Source organism: Cydia strobilella, chromosome 26, assembly GCF_947568885.1.
Source record: "Cydia strobilella chromosome 26, ilCydStro3.1, whole genome shotgun sequence".
NCBI classification, from domain to species: Eukaryota; Metazoa; Arthropoda; class Insecta; order Lepidoptera; family Tortricidae; genus Cydia; species Cydia strobilella.
This window is the reverse complement of record NC_086066.1, coordinates 6,753,068-6,774,984: the sequence shown is the minus strand read 5'-3', so window position 1 is coordinate 6,774,984 and position 21,917 is coordinate 6,753,068. Positions and strand designations below refer to the sequence as shown.

General features: G+C 39.7%; 1 protein-coding gene across 1 annotated transcript; it reads right to left on the bottom strand.

Annotated features, from left to right (window-relative positions):
* Window positions 1-839: 839 nt before the first annotated feature.
* On the bottom strand, window positions 840-21,562 carry LOC134753065 (zinc finger protein 184-like). The gene is made up of 10 exons (XM_063688827.1): window positions 21,265-21,562; window positions 20,318-20,440; window positions 19,323-19,787; window positions 18,004-18,200; window positions 15,971-16,078; window positions 13,680-13,880; window positions 12,299-12,415; window positions 7,054-7,165; window positions 5,390-5,494; window positions 840-1,915 (listed from the first exon to the last, which is right to left on the bottom strand). The coding sequence occupies exons 1-10, from the start codon at window positions 21,391-21,393 to the stop codon at window positions 1,781-1,783; spliced, it is 1,692 nt and encodes a 563-aa protein (XP_063544897.1). The 5' UTR covers window positions 21,394-21,562; the 3' UTR covers window positions 840-1,780.
* Between the last annotated feature and the right edge of the window lie 355 nt (window positions 21,563-21,917).

The window sequence follows — 21,917 nt, the reverse complement described above, 5'->3', positions numbered from 1 at the left end:
TATTTTCGACAGAGGGGAACGCCTGTTAATGGCTACTCCGTTTGGTTATATCCTCTAAGTATAGAACCGACACACACAACCAGTATTTTGCGTCACGAAAACAACATCAACTGTTGCTGTTTTGACAACAAACCATAGAGCCGGAGCGTGTGATCGGGAACTAACCCTAAAGGCCAAAGCACACCAGCACGTGCGTAGACGAGCACGTGCGCGTACGTTAACACATCAGATAACACGGATTTCCCGGTATGTAGCGGAAATGCTTCGTAGAGGCAGACGTATCTTGATTAGCGCTGAATGGGTTAACATTTTGGAGCCGTGTACGCACACGTCACGCAAACGGTGTGCCGTTTCTTATAAGGTTCTCTTTATTACAACGCTCGCGAATCCGGTGTGTACAGCCCTTTAACCTTTCGTATGCGCTGTCAAAAAATTGCCATATAAATAGCAATCACGACAACTTCATGTTTAAGTTGAATGTGTGTGTGGTGAATATATATGGAGCAGATCTGCTACTAAGCATACGAAAGGTTAAGGTGTTATTTATTATTATGATAACAATTGTAAATCGTGATTGTTAAATAAGTCCAAGATAGACCCCATTATCATTTTAAAGCGCGGTTGTTTTATGCGATAAACGCAATGCGTTTACCGTACACCCATTTTACATTAAATAATTAAATAATCTTGTCGTCATAGACCTAGTATTTTATATAGATGCGACCGTGAGGGACAGAACATACGCAATGTGACAAAATTAAAAACACGTTTTAACATTCCTGACAACATACCAGAAACAACCTACGTAATTTGGTCGGGTTGTTTTATTGCTTCTCCCCCATTTCATCTACATTATTATATCTCTATGGTTCATGTCATGTCCCAGAGCCTACCTAGCGCCACCGGAGAGATTAGGAACTATTATTTACAGCTGAAAGCTGGTCACTTTTACAACATTTCTACCATAAATTGTCTTTCTATCTATACCGTCCATACTAGTGACACTACATTGTTTTACGCGGTAAGCGTATGTCATATTTTTAATTATGTTGACGCATGCGGTTATCGCATGCAACAACCGCGCGATTTATATGTAGATTATTTATTTGAATTCATTTATAAATTTAAATTATTCCCACCCACCAAAAATATGTAGGTACTAAAAACCATTAAGTATGTATGAAAGGTTTCGCGTCATGATTCACGTCACGTGCAAATGTGGAGGAGCCTTATAGAATAACAAAAAAAATACAAACTATAGTTGGTTAAGCAAATCTTGTGAGTAAATAAGAACAAAAAAACTATACTCATCCTTTTCTTTTGGGTGCTAGTACTAGTGTAAAACAAAGATAGTATGATTCTCTCTATGTTTGAAATGAGATAGTCCTTTGAAAAACTATACTCTGATTTATAATTAAATTCCAAAAAACGAACCTCGCTCAGATCCTTTTTCTTTCGTAATAATGGAAAATATGTAAAGAAGTAAACTCAAATTTCCCTTTTGCATACTCTTTCAGTAAATAGGAACAAAAAAAACTATATTCATCGTTTTCTTTTGGGTGCTAGTACTAGTGTAAGACAAAGATAGTATGATTCTCTCTCTCTATAATTTGAAATGAGACAGTCCTTTTATAAATAAAGATGTATCCTTTTAACTTCGTTAGTTTCTTAAAACATACGGAAAAGAGAAAAAGTGAGGTTAGATTATTGAAATTTAATTATAAATCAGTTTATATGAGTGTAAAAGTTACTCGAAATAAATTATTTATATAATAGTCCGTTACTTTTGTTTGTGTATGGCGGCGAGGTGCGCCTTGAGCGCGACGCGTTGCGCGAACGCGGCCGGGCAGTGCGCGCACGAGAACGGACGCTCGCCCGTGTGCGTGCGCATGTGGTTCTCTAGCACGCGGTTCGTCTGCAATAAAAAAAAAACTAAGAGCCCGTCAACGTGCTCACTAGCGCCACTGCTAAACCCAGGTAGCAACGTGACGTCAGCGACGTACAAGTGACGTCATTTATATGTCATAATGACGTAACGGACGTCATAATGACGTATAAATGCTACCTGGGAATAATTGTGATTATTTAAATTTAATGATAGATATTTAAAATAAAAACCGGCCAAGTGCGAGTCGGACTCGCGCACGAAGCTCGATTGGTTCCGTACCATTACGCAAAAAACGACAAAAAAATCACGTTTGTTGTATGGGAGCCCCACTTAAATATTTATTTTATTCTGTTTTTACTATTTGTTGTTATAGCAATAACAACGCATTTAGGGTGCTACTACGGCTTCCACGATACTGCAGCGCGTCGACTATGTTTGCTGAGGCGCGGAGTGATAGCGACGCTATCTGGCGTAAGAAAACGGCCTCGCTCTTAAGCAGGGTACGTGGGAGCAGTAATAGCATCTTAAACATGATAGCTAATAAGCTTGATTGTCCTTTAATGTGGAAACTATGTCAAAGGACAAAATCTATGTTTATTATTAAGTACTAACGTAGGCTAGGATCAACTCACACTCATTGGACCATTTGTTGTCTTTAATCAAATAAAAAAATAGCGGCAACAGAAATACATCATCTGTAAAAATTTCAACTGTCTAGCTATCACGGTTCATGAGATACAGCCTGGTGACAGACAGACAGACAGCGAAGCCTTAGTAATAGGGTCCCCTTTGGGTACGGAACCCTAAAAAAAAGGGGCCACTGCGTACTGCATTTAAGGACCTTTTGAATACATCAAACTAGTTGCTGGATTCGTCGATCTATGAACTCAAAATAAAAACGACCGTTTTAACTTTGGACGCATAGATTGACGAATCCAGCTTAGAAACTATTATAAAGTATTCAAAAGGTACTTAAATACAAAATACAGTACGTAGCGTTACATTTAAATAATCACAATTATTTAGCAGTGGCGCTGGTAAGCACGTTGATCAGCTCTTAAGAAAACAAGTATTTTTAAGTTTTTTGTAAGTAGTTTTTTTAATGTTATATTTTGTAATCAGATTTTTTTGTGTGGCCAATAAATGGTTTCTTATTCTTAACCCTTAAATGCATGATTTTTTGTATAACTTTTTAATAAATTGAAATAGATGTGTCATGCTGTATAAAAGTAATAAATGTGATTTTGGATAGCTGCATATTGAGCCACGGACCATCAAATATACGATGCATATATACATCATTATGCATTTAAGGGTTAAGTCATCATTCGCTTGCCCTTGTCCCATTCACTTGGGGTCGGCGCAGCATGTCTTTTTCTTCCATACATCTCTGTCACCCGTCATCTCATCATTCACTTGCGTTAGTTTCATATCATCTTTCACACAGTCCATCCACCTTTTCCTCGGTTTTCCTCTCCTCGTACTTCCCTCCACATTCATTCTTAATACCTTTCTTGTCACAAGACTTTCATCCCTCTTTCTTATTCTTTTTCTTCGTTTTCGGTTTCTTATTCTTAAGTAAAACGTTCAGTCACCGCTCTGTTGTCGGTTTAAAATGTAGTCTATAGTTTTTCAAGTCATTTCAGTCTAAAAAAAGGCGGCAAATTTAAAAAACATCGAGATAGGTTGTACTCTCATAGAAAATTTAAATTTCGCGCCATTTTCTGGGCTCGCTAGAGTATATATGGGGCATTTTCTATGAAAAGGGACCTTATTGACGATGGCGCTTACGCCGCACAGCGTCGTACGGCATTGTATTTATATCAGAGCATCGTAAATAATGGCGTAAGCGCCATCGACAATAAGGTCCCTTTTTATAGTAAATACCACATATAAAGAAACGACATATAATCAATCATACCATTAATGTAATTTGTACTGTAATCATATGTTGTGAGATATATGTATGTAATCTATAGTTTGTCAAGCAGATCTTGACAGTAGAATAAGGCGGCAAATTTGAAAAATGTAGGCGCGAAGAGATCGTACCATAGAAAATTTGAATTTCGCGCGTCTATTCTACTGACAAGATTTGCTTGACCAACTATATATGTATATGTATGTATATATGTATGTATGTGTATGTATGTGTGTGTGTTATTATTATTTTTTATTATTGTGTTTATGTTGGTTGCGGTGCCCAATATAATTGACGAGATCAAAGCCACACGACTCCGCTGGCTTGGTCACCTGGAGAGGATGGGAGAGGGTCGTGCTGTGAGAAGAGCGTATGTGGGGCGCCCGGGAGGGAAGCGTCCGTCGGCGTCCCAGATACCGCTGAAGTGACGAAGCCCTAAAAGACCTGTCCGCCGTCGGAATACCCAACTGGCGTGATGTGGCGCAGAATAGGGCAGAGTGGCGCTCTCTTGTGTCAGAGGCCAAAATCCTTTTTAGGGTTCCGTACCCAAAGGGTAAAAACGGGACCCTATTACCATAGAGTAACTTATACTAGAGCGGTACTGTCATAGTAAATTTTGTAACCCCAGTAAATTCACTGCCATCTGTCGACACACTTTAAAACTAAAAATGAAGATTTATAAAAATACGATAGAATGTATTTAAATATAGATAAATGATTTTTTTTATTTGCATTAATTATTTTTATGATTTTGACCCATGTTCTTTCACTGATATGCGTTAAAATTGTTAAATAACAAACGAAACCGCCATCTATACGACTGTAGGCCAAAACTAGTAGCGCCCTCTGAACGAGAATCAAATTTTCTTGATTTTTGAGGCACGTTTTTTCCTTAGACTGTATCCATCTATTACGGAGTTATATCTATCTTTGCTATTACTAAGACTCCGCTGTCCGTCTGTCTGTCTGTCACCAGGCCGTATCTCATGAACCGTGATAGCTAGACAGTTGAAATTTTCACAGATGATGTATTTCTGTTGCCGCTATAACAACAAATACTAAAAACAGAATAATATAAATATTTAAATGAGGCTCCCATACAACAAACGTGTTTTTTTTTTGCTGTTTTTTCCGTAATGGTACGGAACCCTCCGTGCGCGAGTCCGACTCGCACTTGGCCGGTTTTTTTGGGTCACTGAGCCAGTGAAGTAAGTATGTAGGACTTCCGGTTCGAACGCCATCTTGATAGTAGTCTCGTGATTAATTCCTTTGTTTTTTGCTCATTAATATTGTTTAAAGTGTAATATCGATAGCTTTATTATACAATAATCTAATGTGGTAGTGTGCAGTGAATGGAGAATTAATCTCAAAGCGTGTTTAACCACCATTTTGGAGTCAACGGCCGGTAGTCCACGTGCTTCTCGTAAAATCCAGCTATCGGTTTTACGAGACAACTACAACAACCACCGAACAGCGTCGTGCCCTAAGAGCATTTATTTTGTTCCTACCCTTTTACGTGACATTGGCTACGGGCAACACCGCCCTCAAGTCCATCAAGAAAAAGAAAGTAAGTATGTACTTACTCCGAACCCGCGCCCGCAAACGCTGCACATTTTCGTCTTTGGCAAAGTTATCTTCTCGTGAACAAATTTGTGGTGCGAGCGGAGCCCCCAGCCGTTCACAAAGTACTGAAACCAAACATTGAGAACATTCTCTTTAATTTGTGGCTTTTCTAGTGCCCTAAGCTACGTTTAACCCTAAGAAACTTTTGATAGTACGCATATAGTGCGACATAAAATAGAAATTAAATAAAATGGAACTAAAAGAATTCCATAAGTAACTAAATTTTTGCCATGTTTAAGCATTTTACGTCTAAAATGCCAATTACGTTGGAGTGGAACAGCTTCATGTGGTTGTTCATGGAACACCTTGACTCAGGACATGATGGAACAAATACGCCATTTACTAGTTACCTTGTCGCAGAGCGGGCAGTGGTGGCGGGACTGGTTGGAGTGGAACAGCTTCTTGTTCATGGAACACCTTGAATTAGGACATGATGGAACAAATACTCCATTTATTAGTTACCTTGTCGCAGAGCGGGCAGTGATGGCGGGACTGAATGGAGTGGAACAGCTTCTTGTTCATGGAACACCTTGAATTAGGACATGATGGAACAAATACTCCATTTATTAGTTACCTTGTCGCAGAGCGGGCAGTGGTGGCGGGACTGGTTGGAGTGGAATAGCTTCATGTGGTTGTTCATGGAACACCTTGAATCAGGATATGATGGAACAAATACTCCATTTATTAGTTACCTTGTCGCAGAGCGGGCAGTGGTGGCGGGACTGGTTGGAGTGGAACAGCTTCATGTGGTTGTTCATGGAACACCTTGAATCAGGATATGATGGAACAAATACTCCATTTATTAGTTACCTTGTCGCAGAGCGGGCAGTGGTGGCGCGACTGGTTGGAGTGGAACAGCTTCATGTGGTTGTTCATGGAACACCTTGACTCAGGACATGATGGAACAAATACTCTATTTATTAGTTACCTTATCGCCGAGCGGGCAGTGGTGGCGGGACTGATTGGAGTGGAATAGCTTCATGTGGTTGTTCATGGAACACCTTGACTCAGGACATGATGGAACAAATACGCCATTTACTAGTTACCTTGTCGCAGAGCGGGCAGTGGTGGCGCGACTGATTGGAGTGGAATAGCTTCATGTGGTTGTTCATGGAACACCTTGAATCAGGACATGATGGAACAAATACTCTATTTATTAGTTACCTTATCGCCGAGCGGGCAGTGGTGGCGGGACTGAATGGAGTAGAACAGCTTCTTGTTCATGGAACACCTTGAATTAGGACATGATGGAACAAATACTCCATTTATTAGTTACCTTGTCGCAGAGCGGGCAGTGGTGACGCGACTGATTGGAGTGGAATAGCTTCATGTGGTTGTTCATGGAACACCTTGAATCGGGACATGATGGAACAAATACGCCATTTATTAGTTACCTTGTCGCAGAGCGGGCAGTGGTGGCAGGACTGAATGGAGTGGAACAGCTTCTTGTTCATGGAACACCTTGAATCAGGACATGATGGAACAAATACTCCATTTATTAGTTACCTTGTCGCAGAGCGGGCAGTGGTGGCGCGACTGATTGGAGTGGAATAGCTTCATGTGGTTGTTCATGGAACACCTTGAATCAGGACATGATGGAACAAATACGCCATTTATTAGTTACCTTGTCGCAGAGCTGGCAGTGGTGGCGGGACTGGTTGGAATGGAACAGCTTCATATGGTTGTTCATGTAGTTTTTTCGGGAAAACACCTTGCCGCACTCGGGGCATGGGACGCTGCAACAAACATATGCATTTTTAGGGTTCCACACCCAAAGGGTAAAAACGTGACCCTATTACTAAGACTTCGCTGTCCGTCTGTCTATCACCAAGCTGTATCTCATGAACCGTGATAGCTAGACAGTTGAAATTTTCACAGATGATGTATTTCTGTTGCCGCTACAACAACAAATACTAAAAAGTACGGAACCCTCGGTGGGCGAGTCTGATTCTCACTTGTCCGGTTTTTTTGGCAGATACTTTGATTATATGATATATAACCACAGTCATCATCTATACTCTGATTTGTAATTAAATTCCAAAAAACTAACCTCACTCAGATCCTTTTTCTTTCGTAATAATGGAAAATATGTAAAGAAATAAACTCAAATTTCCCTTTTGCATACTCTAGCATTTAAAATAAATATAGATGTATCCTTCTAGCTTTGTTTAGTTTCTTAAAACATACGGAAAAGAGAAAAAGTGAGGTTAGATTATTGGAATTTAATTATGAATCAGAGTTTACCTCGCGTTGTCCCGGCATTTTGCCACGGCTCATGGGAGCATGGGGTCCGATTGACAACTAATCCCGAGAATTGGCGTAGGCACAATTTTTTACGAAAGCGAATGCCATCTGACCTTCCAACCCAGAGGGTAAACTAGACCTTACTGGGATAAAGACCTTATAATAAAGTAAAAATCTAAAAAAACAAACGGGGGCATAGCAGTGATTAAAATACATCAAATTGTGAAAATATTTTTCACCTCAGCAGCTCGAACAAGCCTACTTTCATCACTCCCTGGAGTGAGGAAAGTGCGACTTTCCTCAGTCCAGGAGGGAAACAATGTAGCTTTTTAATTTAGTGAAGGCCATGAACTTCATACTTTTATTACATTTTTTTTATGGTATGGTACGGTACGGTACGTTACGGTACGGTACGGTACAGTCCGGTCCGGTCCGGTCCGGTCCGGTCCGGTCTCGTATCGTATCGTATCTTATCGTATCGTACATATTATAATACTTTTTTTTCTGTTTATTCTGTGTAATTCGAAATACATATTAACCTTTAATATGTTCTCACTACTGAGGTGAAAAATTATGTGTGCAACACGAGAGCAAAGTTATTTTACATCTCGTGTTTTTGAGTCCCTCGCTACGCTCAAGATTCTACCTTAGAATCTTTCGCTTTCTCGGGACTCAAAATAAACACTCGCAAGAAAAACCAACTTTCCTCTCTTGTTGCACAAAAAACTATTTCATCACACTAGCTCAGTAAATGTGGAATTGCACGCAGTGTTTATAAAGATACAAGTTGCTAAGTTACCAATCGTTTATTCTCTCATTTGACAGTTTTATATAAATAATCTAGGATGAACTACCGTTACCTAGTTTGCGTTTGTATCAGCGCCATCTTCCATGAAATTTGGACATCAAACTAAACACGCAGGCTTAGCGGGAACCAATGAGGATATAATTAGATAGAGCGGTACTGTCATAGTAAATTTTGTAACCGCTGTAAATTCACTGCCATCTATCCACATCTATCGACATACTTTAAAACTAAAAATGAAGATTTATAAAAGTACGTTAAAATGTATTTAAATATGGATAAATGATTTTTTTATTTGCATTAATTATTTTTATATAATTTTGACCCATGTTCTTCCATTGATATGCGTTAAAATTATAAATAACAAACAAAACCGTCAACGCCCTCTATACGAGACTAGGCCAAAACTAGTGGCGCCCTCTGATCGAGAATCAAATTTTCTTGATTTTCGAGGCACGTTTTTTCCTTAGACTGTATCCATCTATTACGGAGTTATATCTATCTTTGGCGGGAACTATAGAAAAAGCTTTTTCCCTAGGAAGTTATGAAGTTTCTAGTATTATAATTAACAGTTTTTTGTCTTTATACTGCATTTTTGTATGAGAAGAAAAACATTGTGTGTAACTCGGGGCGTAATAATATTGCAAACTCGAGTCTATAAATCGCTCTGGCAAGCCGTCGCGATTTAACTATATTCTCGTTTGCAATATTTAACTTACGCCCCATGTTGCACAATGTACTATTGCATAATGTTAATATAATATCCAAGGAGGAAAATGAGAACTACTTTTGGATGGAGAATCGATCGTCCCCTACTCTCTTAAGAACAAACAGAATCACTTCATGCTAGCGAGGTTAGGTAAACGAAAATAATGTTAAAATAAACTGACATTTAAACTGAATTATATTTCGCTGTACAAACTTCTTCAATGATGTATATATAACAACTTGTAGTAGGCGCTATCGGCGTGCCTTTGATCATGACAAACGACAATCATCATTTCGAAGTTTGTACAGCTCATATAATTAGAATCGAACTTCACTTACAGGTAAGTTCGTTTAATTGCTAAATAAATGTCATATACGAAGGAAAAAATGACCAAAGCCTCCAGTGTCCAGAGCTGGAATCGAACCAGCGTACCCCGTTTACCGGACAGGTGCCTGAACCGCTCGGCTATCCGGTCACGGTGGCATGGGTCGAAATTTCCAAGTATATGACAATTCCCGAAGGCTTGTGGCGCCCCCTGGCCATCTCTCAGGTAGAATAGTATGGTTCGACCTTCTAACTGAATCAACTCTGGTGATTACGGGCTAGCGAAGAGAGATGGCGCTGCCATTAATACTCTAAGAACAAATTAAATTATTTTCTATGAAATATTTTTTCTTAGAGTAAACTAACATTTATGGCGTTCCGTGCCTAAAGAGTCCTGATGCTCCATGTGCAATTGTGCATAAGGACCCTTCGGTGATGGACAGCCACAATTATTAATTTATTATATATGATAATATCTGAAACTCGCTTGCACGCTGATATTTATAAGCTGTAACTACAATGGAATATATTTTCTGTAAAAAAACTGTTTAATAAAAACGACTATGCCAGCCAAAACATAAATCACTTCTTTTTTAGGGTTCCGTACCCAAAGGGTGTAAACGGGACCGTATTACTAAGACTCCACTGTCCGTCTGTCTGTCTGTCACCAGCACCACCAGGCTGTATCTCATGAACCGTGATGGCTAGACAGTTGAAATTTTCACAGATGATGTATTTTTGTTGCCGCTATAACAACAAATACTAAAAAGTACGGAACCCTCGGTGCGCGAGTCCAACTCGCACTTGGCCAGTTTTTTTTATAGAAAATACCACATATTTTCTGTAAAAAAAACTGTAGTTTGATAAAAACACAAGACTATTTTTTGGTAAGCCAAAACATAAATCACTTCTTTTCTGGTATTTTGTCATCTTATATTTATTATGTATTAGGCCAAGCAATATTAAAGTCAGCTTTCGGTTTGTTTAAGTATAGTCATGTTGCTAAGGCGCATAGCACTAGTTACGGAGGCGAAAAATTGTGTTCCAAGCATTTCCCTCTATAACTTTTTTTGAGCAGGCATTCATTTCTTATTTTTAAACTATTGCATAATTAAAAAACCGGCCAAGTGCGAGTCGGACTCGCGTTCCAAGGGTTCCGTACATTACACAATTTAAACAATTTATTTTTTATGTGAAATGTCTTTAAAAAACCCGTAGGGGTCAGATCAAAAACTAACTAATTAAGTCCGACTCACGCTTGACTGCACATTTCTAATAGGTTTTCCGGTGATTATAGGTAAAGATCTATTATGTGTATTTTTTTTTCAAACTTTTTTACCCTGTAGTTTCGGAGATAAAGGGGGGGGGGGTGGTAATTTTTTGCCTATTTTCTTGAATAACTTCTAAACTAGTTATCTTAAAAACTTTTATAAAAGCTTGACAAACTTTATTTTTTAATTTTCTCATTTACCCCCCAAAAGTGGCCCCCGTGTTTAAAAATTTTTTGTTTACGTTACATGTCCATCTTTGGGTCACAAACTTACATATGTGTACCAAATTTCAACTTAATTGGTCCAGTAGTTTCGGAGAAAATAGGCTGTGACAGACGGACAGACAGACAGACAGACGCACGAGTGATCCTATAAGGGTTCCGTTTTTTCCTTTTGAGGTACGGAACCCTAAAAACAAGTACAAATGGCGGAAATGCCTTAAGGCATTCTCTACCAGTCAATCTGCCTATATGTTGTATTGATTTTTATTGATTTACAGTATGCCCAAGCCGAAATTTGCCTGAGCATATCTCAAAAATTCTACAAGTAGAAACATTTGGGTTAGCAAAGCAGTGGGCACAGTATATAAGATTCTCTTATACAATCTGGAACAACACATCGATACCGCGATGTAGGATACTATCAGCGCCATCTAGTGCTAAATGTTATTACTAGAAATCGGCAAAGATTTTTGCCACCTATCCCTTTCAGCATGTGAATTTTTTTTTAGATTTTTAATTTATTAATCCGTCCAATAAGTGACAAGTTTGAAATGGCAGCCATTTTTTTAACAAAAGAAAGTTTATTTTCTTAATAAGGCTATGTATTTTGACGACCGGTCTGGCCTAGTGGGTAGTGACCCTGCCTGGGAAGCCGATGGTCCTGGGTTCGAATCCCGGTAAGGGCATTTATTTGTGTGATGAGCACAGATATTTGCTCCTGAGTCATGGGTGTTTTCTATGTATTTAAGTATTTATATATTATATATATCGTTGTCTGAGTACCCATAACACAAGCCTCCTTGGGCTTGCCGTGGGACTAAGTCAATCTGTGTAAGAATGTCCTATAATATTTATTTATTTATTTTAACTCAATCCGTCCAGTAAGTGAGAAGTTAACTCAATCCGTCCAGTACAAAGTATAAGTGAAAAAAGTGACGTCTCTAACCTGATTTTCTTCTGCGGCCGATGTCTCTGCGACTGGCTCAGATGGCGCCTATATTTGTCCGTGTTGATAAAGGTGCGGTCACACTCCACGCAGTAGGCGGGTCTACTTTACTTTTGTCTTTTGACGCAGTCCCGTCAGTAAGTGAAAAGTTTAAAATGGCAGCCATTTTTCTAACAAAACTGTCATATTTTTTTATTAAGTCTATGTCTTTTAATGCAATTCGGTAAGTAAGTGAGAAGTTTGAAATGGCAGCCATATTTCTAACAAATTAAACCTTATTTTCCTAAAAAAGCTATGTCTTTTTACGCAATCCGTCCAGTACAAATTTCAAAAATGTCATATTTCTAACCTGACTTTCTTCTGCGGCCGATGTCTCTGCGACTGGCTGAGATGGCGCCTGTACTTGTCCGTGTTGATAAAGGTGCGGTCACACTCCACGCAGTAGGCGTGGTCTACTTTACTTTGTCTTTTGACGCAATCCGGTCAATAAGTGAGAAATTTGAAATGGCAGCCATTTTTATAACAAAACAGACATATTTGCTTATTAAGGCTATTTCATTTAACGCAATTCGGTAAGTAAGTGCGAAGTTTGAAATGGCAGCCATTTTTCTAATAAATTTAACCTTATTTTCCTAAAAAAGCTATGTGTTTTTACGCAATCCGTCCAGTACAAAGTTCAAAAATGTCATATTTCTAACCTGACTTTCTTCTGCGGCCGATGTCTCTGCGACTGGCTGTGATGGCGCCTGTACTTGTCCGTGTTGATAAAGGTGCGGTCACACTCCACGCAGTAGGCGGGGTTTACTTTGTCTTTTGACGCAATCCGGTCAATATGTGAGAAATTTGAAATGGCAGCCATTTTTATAACAAAACAGACATATTTTCTTATTAAGACTATTTCATTTAACGCAATTCGGTAAGTAAGTGAGAAGTTTGAAATGGCAGCCATTTTTCTAACAAATCTAACCTTATTTTCCTAAATAAGCTATGTCTTTTTACGCAATCCGTCCAGTATAAATTTCAAAAATGTCATATTTCTAACCTGACTTTCTTCTGCGGCCGATGTCTCTGCGACTGGCTGAGATGGCGCCTGTACTTGGCCGTGTTGATAAAGGTGCGGTCACACTCCACGCAGTAGGCGGGGTCTACTTTGTCTTTTGACGCAATCCGGTCAATAAGTGAGAAATTTGAAATGGCAGCCATTTTTATAACAAAACAGACATATTTTCTTATTAAGACTATTTCATTTAACGCAATTCGGTAAGTAAGTGAGAAGTTTGAAATGGCAGCCATTTTTCTAACAAATCTAACCTTATTTTCCTAAATAAGCTATGTCTTTTTACGCAATCCGTCCAGTACAAATTTCAAAAATGTCATATTTCTAACCTGACTTTCTTCTGCGGCCGATGTCTCTGCGACTGGCTGAGATGGCGCCTGTACTTGTCCGTGTTGATAAAGGTGCGGTCACACTCCACGCAGTAGGCGGGGTCTACTTTGTCTTTTGACGCAATCCGGTCAATAAGTGAGAAATTTGAAATGGCAGCCATTTTTATAACAAAACAGACATATTTTCTTATTAAGACTATTTCATTTAACGCAATTCGGTAAGTAAGTGAGAAGTTTGAAATGGCAGCCATTTTTCTAACAAGTCTAACCTTATTTTCCTAAATAAGCTATGTCTTTTTACGCAATCCGTCCAGTACAAATTTCAAAAATGTCATATTTCTAACCTGACTTTCTTCTGCGGCCGATGTCTCTGCGACTGGCTGAGATGGCGCCTGTACTTGGCCGTGTTGATAAAGGTGCGGTCACACTCGACGCAGTAGGCGGGCCCGCTGCGCTCGTGCGCGTCGCGCGCGTGGCGCCGCAGCCGCTCCCACGTCGGGAAGCGCTCCCCGCAGCGCGGGCACGAGGCGGGGAGGTGGCGGCGGCTGAGGGCATACAAAATATACTACACCGAATATGTCATATAAACAAACCGGCCAAGTGCGAGTCGGACTCGCGCACGAAGGGTTCCGTACCATTACGCAAAAACGGCAAAAAAATCACGTTTGTTGTACGGGAGCCCCGCTTAAATAATTATTTTACTCTGTTTTTAGGGTTCCGTACCCAAAGGGTAAAAACGGGACCCTATTACTAAGACTCCGCTGTCCGCCTGTCACCAGGCTGTATCTCATGAACCGTGATAGCTAGACAGTTGAAATTTTCACAGATAATGTATTTCTGTTGCCGCTATAACAACAAATACTAAAAAGTACGAAACCCTCGGTGCGCAAGTCCGACTCGCACTTGGCCGGTTTTTAGTATTTGTTGTTATAGCGGCAACAGAAATACATCATCTGTGAAAATTTCAACTGTCTAGCTATCACGGTTCATGAGATACAGCCTGGTGACAGACAGACGGACATTGAAGTCTTAGTAATAGGGTCCCGTTTTTACCCTTTGCGTACGGAATCCTAAAAATAAGTTTTTTGTCAATAATTACATTTTTCATACAAGCTTTTATTGCTGTTTTTTTTATACCACGTCGGTGGCAATCAAGCATTCGGCACGCCTGATGGTAAGCAGTTACCGTAGCCTATGGACGCCTGAAACACCGGAGATATTACCTGTACTTTTACTATCTAACCTTTCGTTGTTTTATCACAGAGTATTATGATTATTGTGTTTGGGGTTCGTTAGAATCGTCTCGATGAGTATTAGTTGCCTGTTGAAAGAAAATTACAGTCAGCGATAAAGTTTTTTTTATCAAAAATCCTCTTCTTCTTTGCCTGTCCCTCTTCCCAGTTTATCTGGGGTCGGGCCTCCTTGTATGTCTGCGCCAGAGTGCTCTGTTCTGGCTTGTCTGCGTACTCAGGTTCTCTTTCCGGATCTCTTTCTGCATGTCTGACCACCAGGTGTTGGGTGGTCTTCCTCTTCCTCGGGATTTTATCAAAAATAAAATTAAAATAATAAATTTAATTAAATAGGTAATTTTAATAACAAAACTTCCTTGAGACACTGACATATTAAATATATTAAATTACTTTACCGTCACTGGAAACTTTAAAATTGAGAGAGCATATCTGTTTACTTCGAATTATCACGTCTAGTGCTTTATTTTACTTTTGTTTCCGGCGACAGTGGCGACACCTGGCGGACCGCGCCATTTAAACCAGGTAAAACATGTCAAGTAACCGGGTCACTCACGCTTATAAAGTTGATTATTGCTCGACATGTTTCGCTCCATAACGAGGACCATTTTCAATGAGCGCTCGCGTTGGTGGCCCGACGCAGACTGCGGGCTGCAGCTCTCCGCGACCGATTACTCGGTGCGAGCGTCAGCGGCGGCAGATGAGAAACTACCCTCGTTTACGGCATTATTATCAAATAATGGGTTGCACCAGGGATGTTGCGAATATTCGCATCCGCATCCGCAACCGCGGAACTTCCGCATTATTTTCAACATCCGCATCCGCATCCGCATAAAATCGATGCGGAGCTTAATGCGGATGTGGAACAGGTAGGTACAGGCACGTCTTAGCGGCGGCGTAAGTGCTAGGTAATTTCGTCATTAGCCAATAGGAATCTCGTTTCTTTTTTGTGATTCGTCGATCGAGCACTTTAGCCTATGACGGACAGCGACAAGAAGTGAAAAGTTTGTTTTATTTGGACTTTAGTATAGTAATGCGATTGTGGGGCATATATTCTTGTTAAAATACTAAAACTCGTTTTTTTTTTAAATAAAAATTACTAAAGTGTAATATTTGACGTTTTTTATGTGCCTAATCTCGACATCCACGTCCGCCGATGTGAGCCTTTAAAAATCCGCATCCGCATCCGCGACTGTGAGCCTTTAAAAATCCGCATCCGCAACATCCCTGGGTTGCACACAGCACCAGGTAGCAAAATGACGTAAAATGACGTCAGCGACGTCATAATGACGGCATTATTACGTCATTATGACGTCGCTGACGTCATTTGACGTCATTTTGCTACCTGACTCACTACGTCATTCGCTAAATAGGTAATAGCTACTCACATAATATGTTTCTCCAAAACCTTCTTAGTGTTAACGGTGCGGTCGCAATGCGCGCAGATGTACTTGGAGTGCAATTGCCTCTCGTGATTCTCGTACCATTGCTTGTTACTGGAACGACAGGGCATTGTTTATATGTGGTATTTTCTATGAAAAGGGACCTTATTGTCGATGGCGCTTACGCCATTATAAACGATGCTCCGATATAAATACAATGCCGCGCGACGCTGTGCGGCGTAAGCGCCATCGACATCGACTCTAAAATTGTGTCACATATATTGTAACTAGCGATAGCACAGGCCCCGGTCTTATTGGGCGGTTACTGCACAATATGTCTTTAAACAGCCAGCGTTTAAATTAAATTAAAATGTATAATTAGAAATAGTGAAAAGTTTGTTGTATATATTTAATGAATAAAAAAAAATATTAAAAAATATATATATAAAATTAGGTCCCTTTTCATAGAAAATACCACATATTGATTTCAACAACACGTTCATAATAACACGATTTTCACTCATAATTAAACTAACAAGAGACCACAGAATAAAGTAATAGTATTATCATACAGAACGGCCACGCACCGCCCCGCCGCGACTAGAATTACCTCGCCCCGCGACACCAGATTGACGGCCGTTTGCCGACCGCTCAGTACTGTTTAAGCAACTTACTCACACAATGACGCATGACGCGTGTACAGACGTGCCGTTCACACATAGAAACGCAAGTGATTTTTGATGTATAGCGTGTCCGTCCTGTGGCGGGACTTAATCGAATTCAAATTCAAATGTTTCAAATGTTTTATGTTTTATTCGTGATAAACTTAAAACTAAAATTACATACAAAAGTACCTATATACTAAAGCTATAGGAACTTATAAAATAGGTAGGAGTTGAAGTTTACCACGAAATGGTCTCGCCTCAGCATAATGCTGACCCGAAAATCAGCGCTGATCTTCCGGCGAGACCATTTTGGGCCACGACCGCATCCGTACGACACGGCCCAACCATAAGCTGAACGCAGCCTTTGCAGCAGCGACCAGCGCCATCTTATCTACTGTCTATGGCAGTACTTGACAATGTCATTATTGACAACAACAAGTGTATAAGAATAAGAAATGGCTAATCGCGTATAAACTTGCGTTTATTTATGGTCTGAAGTTTCGAGAGTGACGTTACGTTCGTGGTCACAGGCAGACACCACTCCCCTGCCTGGTGTCACGTTAAACGCGAAAATAGAAATGAGGGCTATCGTTTTTTTGCTCACCAGTTGGCGCCTCTGTTGATGGTGGTCCAAAAGACTAAAGAACAGCTGTCAGTCACTGAAGTAACAAGTGACATTTGACATTTCGAACTATGGAAAAGACCACCATCTACACTAGCGCCCCTAGCGGCGAATTCATACGCGTTAGCCCTCATTGCGTTATCTGCCTCTCTATCGATCGGATATGCTAGTGATAGAGAAACAGAACCGAACTTAAGATTTTCGTATTTCGCGGTAAGCCCTGTGATTGTGCTAGTGACGCCCTCTACGCAGAGTGTTGCGTAATATTCCCTATATATTAAAATGGTAAAATCTTTTTTGACCATCACCTCAGTTTTTGAAGGATGAAGGGAGACTTTACAAGTTAGTGTGATGAAAAAATGGGTCTCTATTGTTTGACATAATTATTGAAAGTCATAATGTGATGATTGTCATATTATCATTAGTCATAATTTGGTTTTTCTCAGAAACGCGTAACTTTTCCAGATTGCCGTAAAACAAACCTAACCCTAACCTATCTATAGGATAACCCGAGGAAAATCCTGAAAGTTAACGGTTTCAGAATTATGACTAATGATAATATAACAATCATTACATTATGACTTTCAATAATTATGTCAAAGGGACCCCTGAAAAAATGTGACGTTTTCAATTAAAAGGCACCACATTGTCGCTTGTTGATGTTGATTTCTAATTGAAGCTATATGGAAATAGCGCCTTACTGACAAGCGACAATAAGTACCCTTTTGGTTGAGAATGGCACAAATACTTACTCAAAATCAGCTCCACATTTCAAGCACCGATATCTAAACTTATGCATAGCCAAATGCTTCGCCTTGTCGCGGTTCGGCACCACACGGCCGCACAACGAGCACCGGTTGACTGAGTGAGATCGCCAGTTGTGCAGCTCTAAGTCCCACAGGGACTTGTAGGAGCAGGCGCATTGAGGGCATTTTCCTAGTTTCGTTCGCTGAAAAAACGTAAGATAATTAGTATACTCCAGCAAAATAATGTGTTAGTAGTAATTTAAAAGACGCGAAATTCAAAATTATGCCTATGAAGATGGAGGCCATGGGTTTGATTAGGCTGCCATTTCACTGAGGCCTAGATTCGCGGAGATGATAGGAGACATGCGAGAACCAACCAATAGCATCCGAGAATCAGCAATTGGACCTCAGTGATAATGCAGCCTTACGAGAATGACCTGGGGTCCGATTTTTGAATAGCCGGGTCCACACAGAGCGAGCTACGCGCGAGGCAATTTCGTCGCGCGCAAAACGGGCAGTGTAGACGTGCCTCGGCCGAGGCGCGCGTGTTGTATCGACATTTTTTGACGTGCCTCGCGCGCGCCGCCTCGGCCGAGGCACTTCTACACTGCCCGTTTTGCGCGCGACGAAATTGCCTCGCGCGTATGCTCGCTCTGTGTGGACTCGGCTATTCAAAAATCGCCTCCCTATTATAAATACATACAAAAATATATGACAAAAAGCAAGATCGTAGCATATTGTGATAGGGGAAAAACCCTACCCATGAGTAGAAGGCATCCTACTACTAGTAACAAACCTAAGGGCATAAATATTAGATTGTTAACCGTCTAACTTCCAACTAAAGGATGAAAGGCACTCATTCCACTCGAGGTAGTTTAGCGCTCGAACGCAGTAAGACCGTCAATAGTCCGAGGCTAAAATGATGCCTTTCACCCGAGGAAAGTAAAATACATGTGTTAAAAAAAACCATTACTAAGTATAACCTTTGTTAGTATTTCTTGAGGGTACTTTCAAATAACGATTTAGGTAAAGGTTAGGTTAGTAAAGTTATTGATGGAATAATAATAATAATTGATTTGTAAGCATGTAAGCCTGACCTTTAATTTATATTACCTAAGAACATATTTCCTATAATGGGTAAATTTTGCATGAAAAAGTCGGCACGCTTGGTTTTAATACAAATCGTGGTATTTGCGTCATCTAGCGTATATATTAAATCTGTGATATTACCAATAAAGTATGAGTATGAATATCACTTTCTGCACACTTCATAGAACAACAATGACCCACTTTCAGAACATGAGAAATGAAAAGTATCTAAGTACCTGTCTATGCATAGTCTTCTTATGCTCATACACATCAGTTTTGCTCAGAAACCAAAACCCGCAGGTCCCACACTTGTGCGGCCGACTGACATCTTCCTCTCTTTCTCTCTCCAATATCTCTTCTATCTCCTTCTCACTCAGACATATCTCACTAAAATACTTCTCAGGATTTCTTAAGTCCAACCCGTTATCTATTTTTTTAAGTTCCCTCTTTTCGGTATCTTTCTTATATTTCTTTGTCTTTTTAACAATTTTCAACTCATCTTCTACTTTGATATTATCACTGTAAGTGTCAAAATTATCAGTCTCCAAATTATCTTCTATTTCTTCTTTTATAAGTGTATCTGAGTTGTCTATGAATATTTCTACTTCGTTTTTGGATTCTATGGATATGTATTCTTCTATGATGCAGTCATAATCCGGCTTGTGTTTGTGTGTTAGTGCGGATAAAGATTTTGGTAAAACCTGTAAAATATCAAAAGCAACTTTTAAATCAATTGTGAAAGGATTTCTATTACGATACAAGTGCGGAAAATAGGAAATTCGCAACTCGTGTCGACATAGTTACGTAATATGCTAATTATCGCACTTGTGCGGTAAAGTAGCACCATATGTACTGTAAAGCTAATTAAACTTAATTCCTAACCTTAATGAAACTTAGGTAGCTTAGGTGGTTTCTTTTATTGAGGTATGCCCATAGCCTATATATGTGACAAAAAGACATTGTAATTCCAAGTCCAAACACTACGAAACAAAGTACAATGACAAATACTAGAATGAACTACTTAAAATTACTGTTGCAATGGTCAAATTGGGAAGCTGATTAATCATTTAAACTATCACCGTTTCAGTTTTGACAAAAAAATTATGTTTCAGCCAATAATTCAGTTCCGGACAAAACTAAAGCAAAACCGTACGTCCAATTTTGGTCAGACACTAATAATACTAATAAAAATGCCATTGATTATTGAAGTATATGTATATTATAAACGTACCTGCTCAGTATGAGACACTGACAGCAAGTACTGTGCGCGTTGCAGAGTGTTCCGGAATTCCTGGGTTCGACGCAGCAGCGCCTGGCACTCCCAGCATAGAAGAATATTCAGATATTTGTATTCCTAGAACAAGGAGAAATCGGAGTAAATAAAGATTCTAAATTGCACATGCGGCTATAGCTGCTACGAAAGTTCTTTTTTTTCTCTCTTTTTTTTAGGCATAATCAGATGTTCTGTCTTTGAGGGTTTTGAGAAGTCTTTCAAATACTCTCTGTTGACTTTTATTATGAAGTTAGTGTGTTTTTTTTATACCATATCTGTGGCAAACAGGCATATGGCCCACCTGATGGTAAGCAATCACCGTGGCCCATGACTAAATAAAATAAATAAATAAATATTATAAGACATTCTTACACAGATTGACTAAGTCCCACGGTAAGCCCAAGGAGGATTGTGTTATGGGTACTCAGGCAACAATATATATAATATATAAATACATAGAAAACACCCATGACTCAGGAACAAATATCTGTGCTCATCACACAAATATATTTGAAACCAGGACCATCGGCTTCACAGGCAGGGTCACTACCCACTAGGCTAGGCCACACTGGCTGTCAAACTACACTACATGACTACTGTAGTAGGTAGTAGATGACTTTTTTGCCATTGGAATGGTCAATCCACCCTGCTGGCCACCAAGCGTAAGGCCGTTGGAGTTGGCACACACACCCTCTATGGAACCCAGGGTCTGCCAACTATTGTATTGTTGATTTTTAGGCATCACAAAAATTCGCTTTTACCATTTGAGCCTAGCACTATTCATCATCATAGGTAATGTTGGTCGGTATGTTGTCGGTTGGTTGGTTGGTAAGTATTAAAAATTCAATGGTATAATGGTATTATTTATTGGTAGAGGTTCAACAAAAAATGTGTGAAAAACTTACCTCTACCGTTTGTTTATTTCCTAAGACACAGAAGTACATTTCGTAATTCGTCAAGGGCGATAGCCTCCGGTTTGCACTGAGGCATCCGTGGCATAGTACCTCTTCGGTTTCACTTTTTATTGCATACATTTTTAAAACACAATCAACATTGAAATAAGTTAAAACAGCAGTGAGCACAAGCACCAGGTTTTATGACGGATGATAATATATAACGGACGGATAACTGATGGAGTAAAACCATCGTTTGTTGTTTACAAATCGCCTCTAAATCATCAAAATACGACAGTATGATATGGATCCCAAACACATTCAACGCAAGCGATAATCGAGGATCCGGAGGATCGAGGAAACTGTCACTGTCAATGTCATTTGCATTTTAGTTTTGTGGCAACACTGCTCCTGCAGACATCAACTACTGAGTATTATATTCTTTGCATCAACTTTTATTTGGCTTAAAGGTCTCATAACCAGCCCATAAAAAAAAAAACTTTTAGTTCAGCTTCTCGTCACTAGATGGCAGTAAAAGCATTTGCTGGTTGTATTGGGCATATTATTTATTCTATGGTATTGGACTGACCCAGGGTTATAACCGCGAAAATCGAAGCTCGCAAATTGCGGGCATTTTTCTCTGTCACTCTAATTATGCCTTCATT

What these genes read in the sequence shown, in the direction of transcription:
- LOC134753065 (XM_063688827.1), bottom strand. Translation starts at nt 21,393, where the DNA reads ATGTATGCAATAAAAAGTGAAACCGAAGAGGTACTATGCCACGGATGC. An exon ending in AAATGTGGAGCTGATTTTGA is followed by an intron (nt 16,079 to 18,003) that starts GTAAGTATTTGT and finishes CTGTCGTTCCAG; the next exon opens with TAACAAGCAATGGTACGAGA. An exon ending in GTTTTGGAGAAACATATTAT is followed by an intron (nt 13,881 to 15,970) that starts GTGAGTAGCTAT and finishes GTATGCCCTCAG; the next exon opens with CCGCCGCCACCTCCCCGCCT.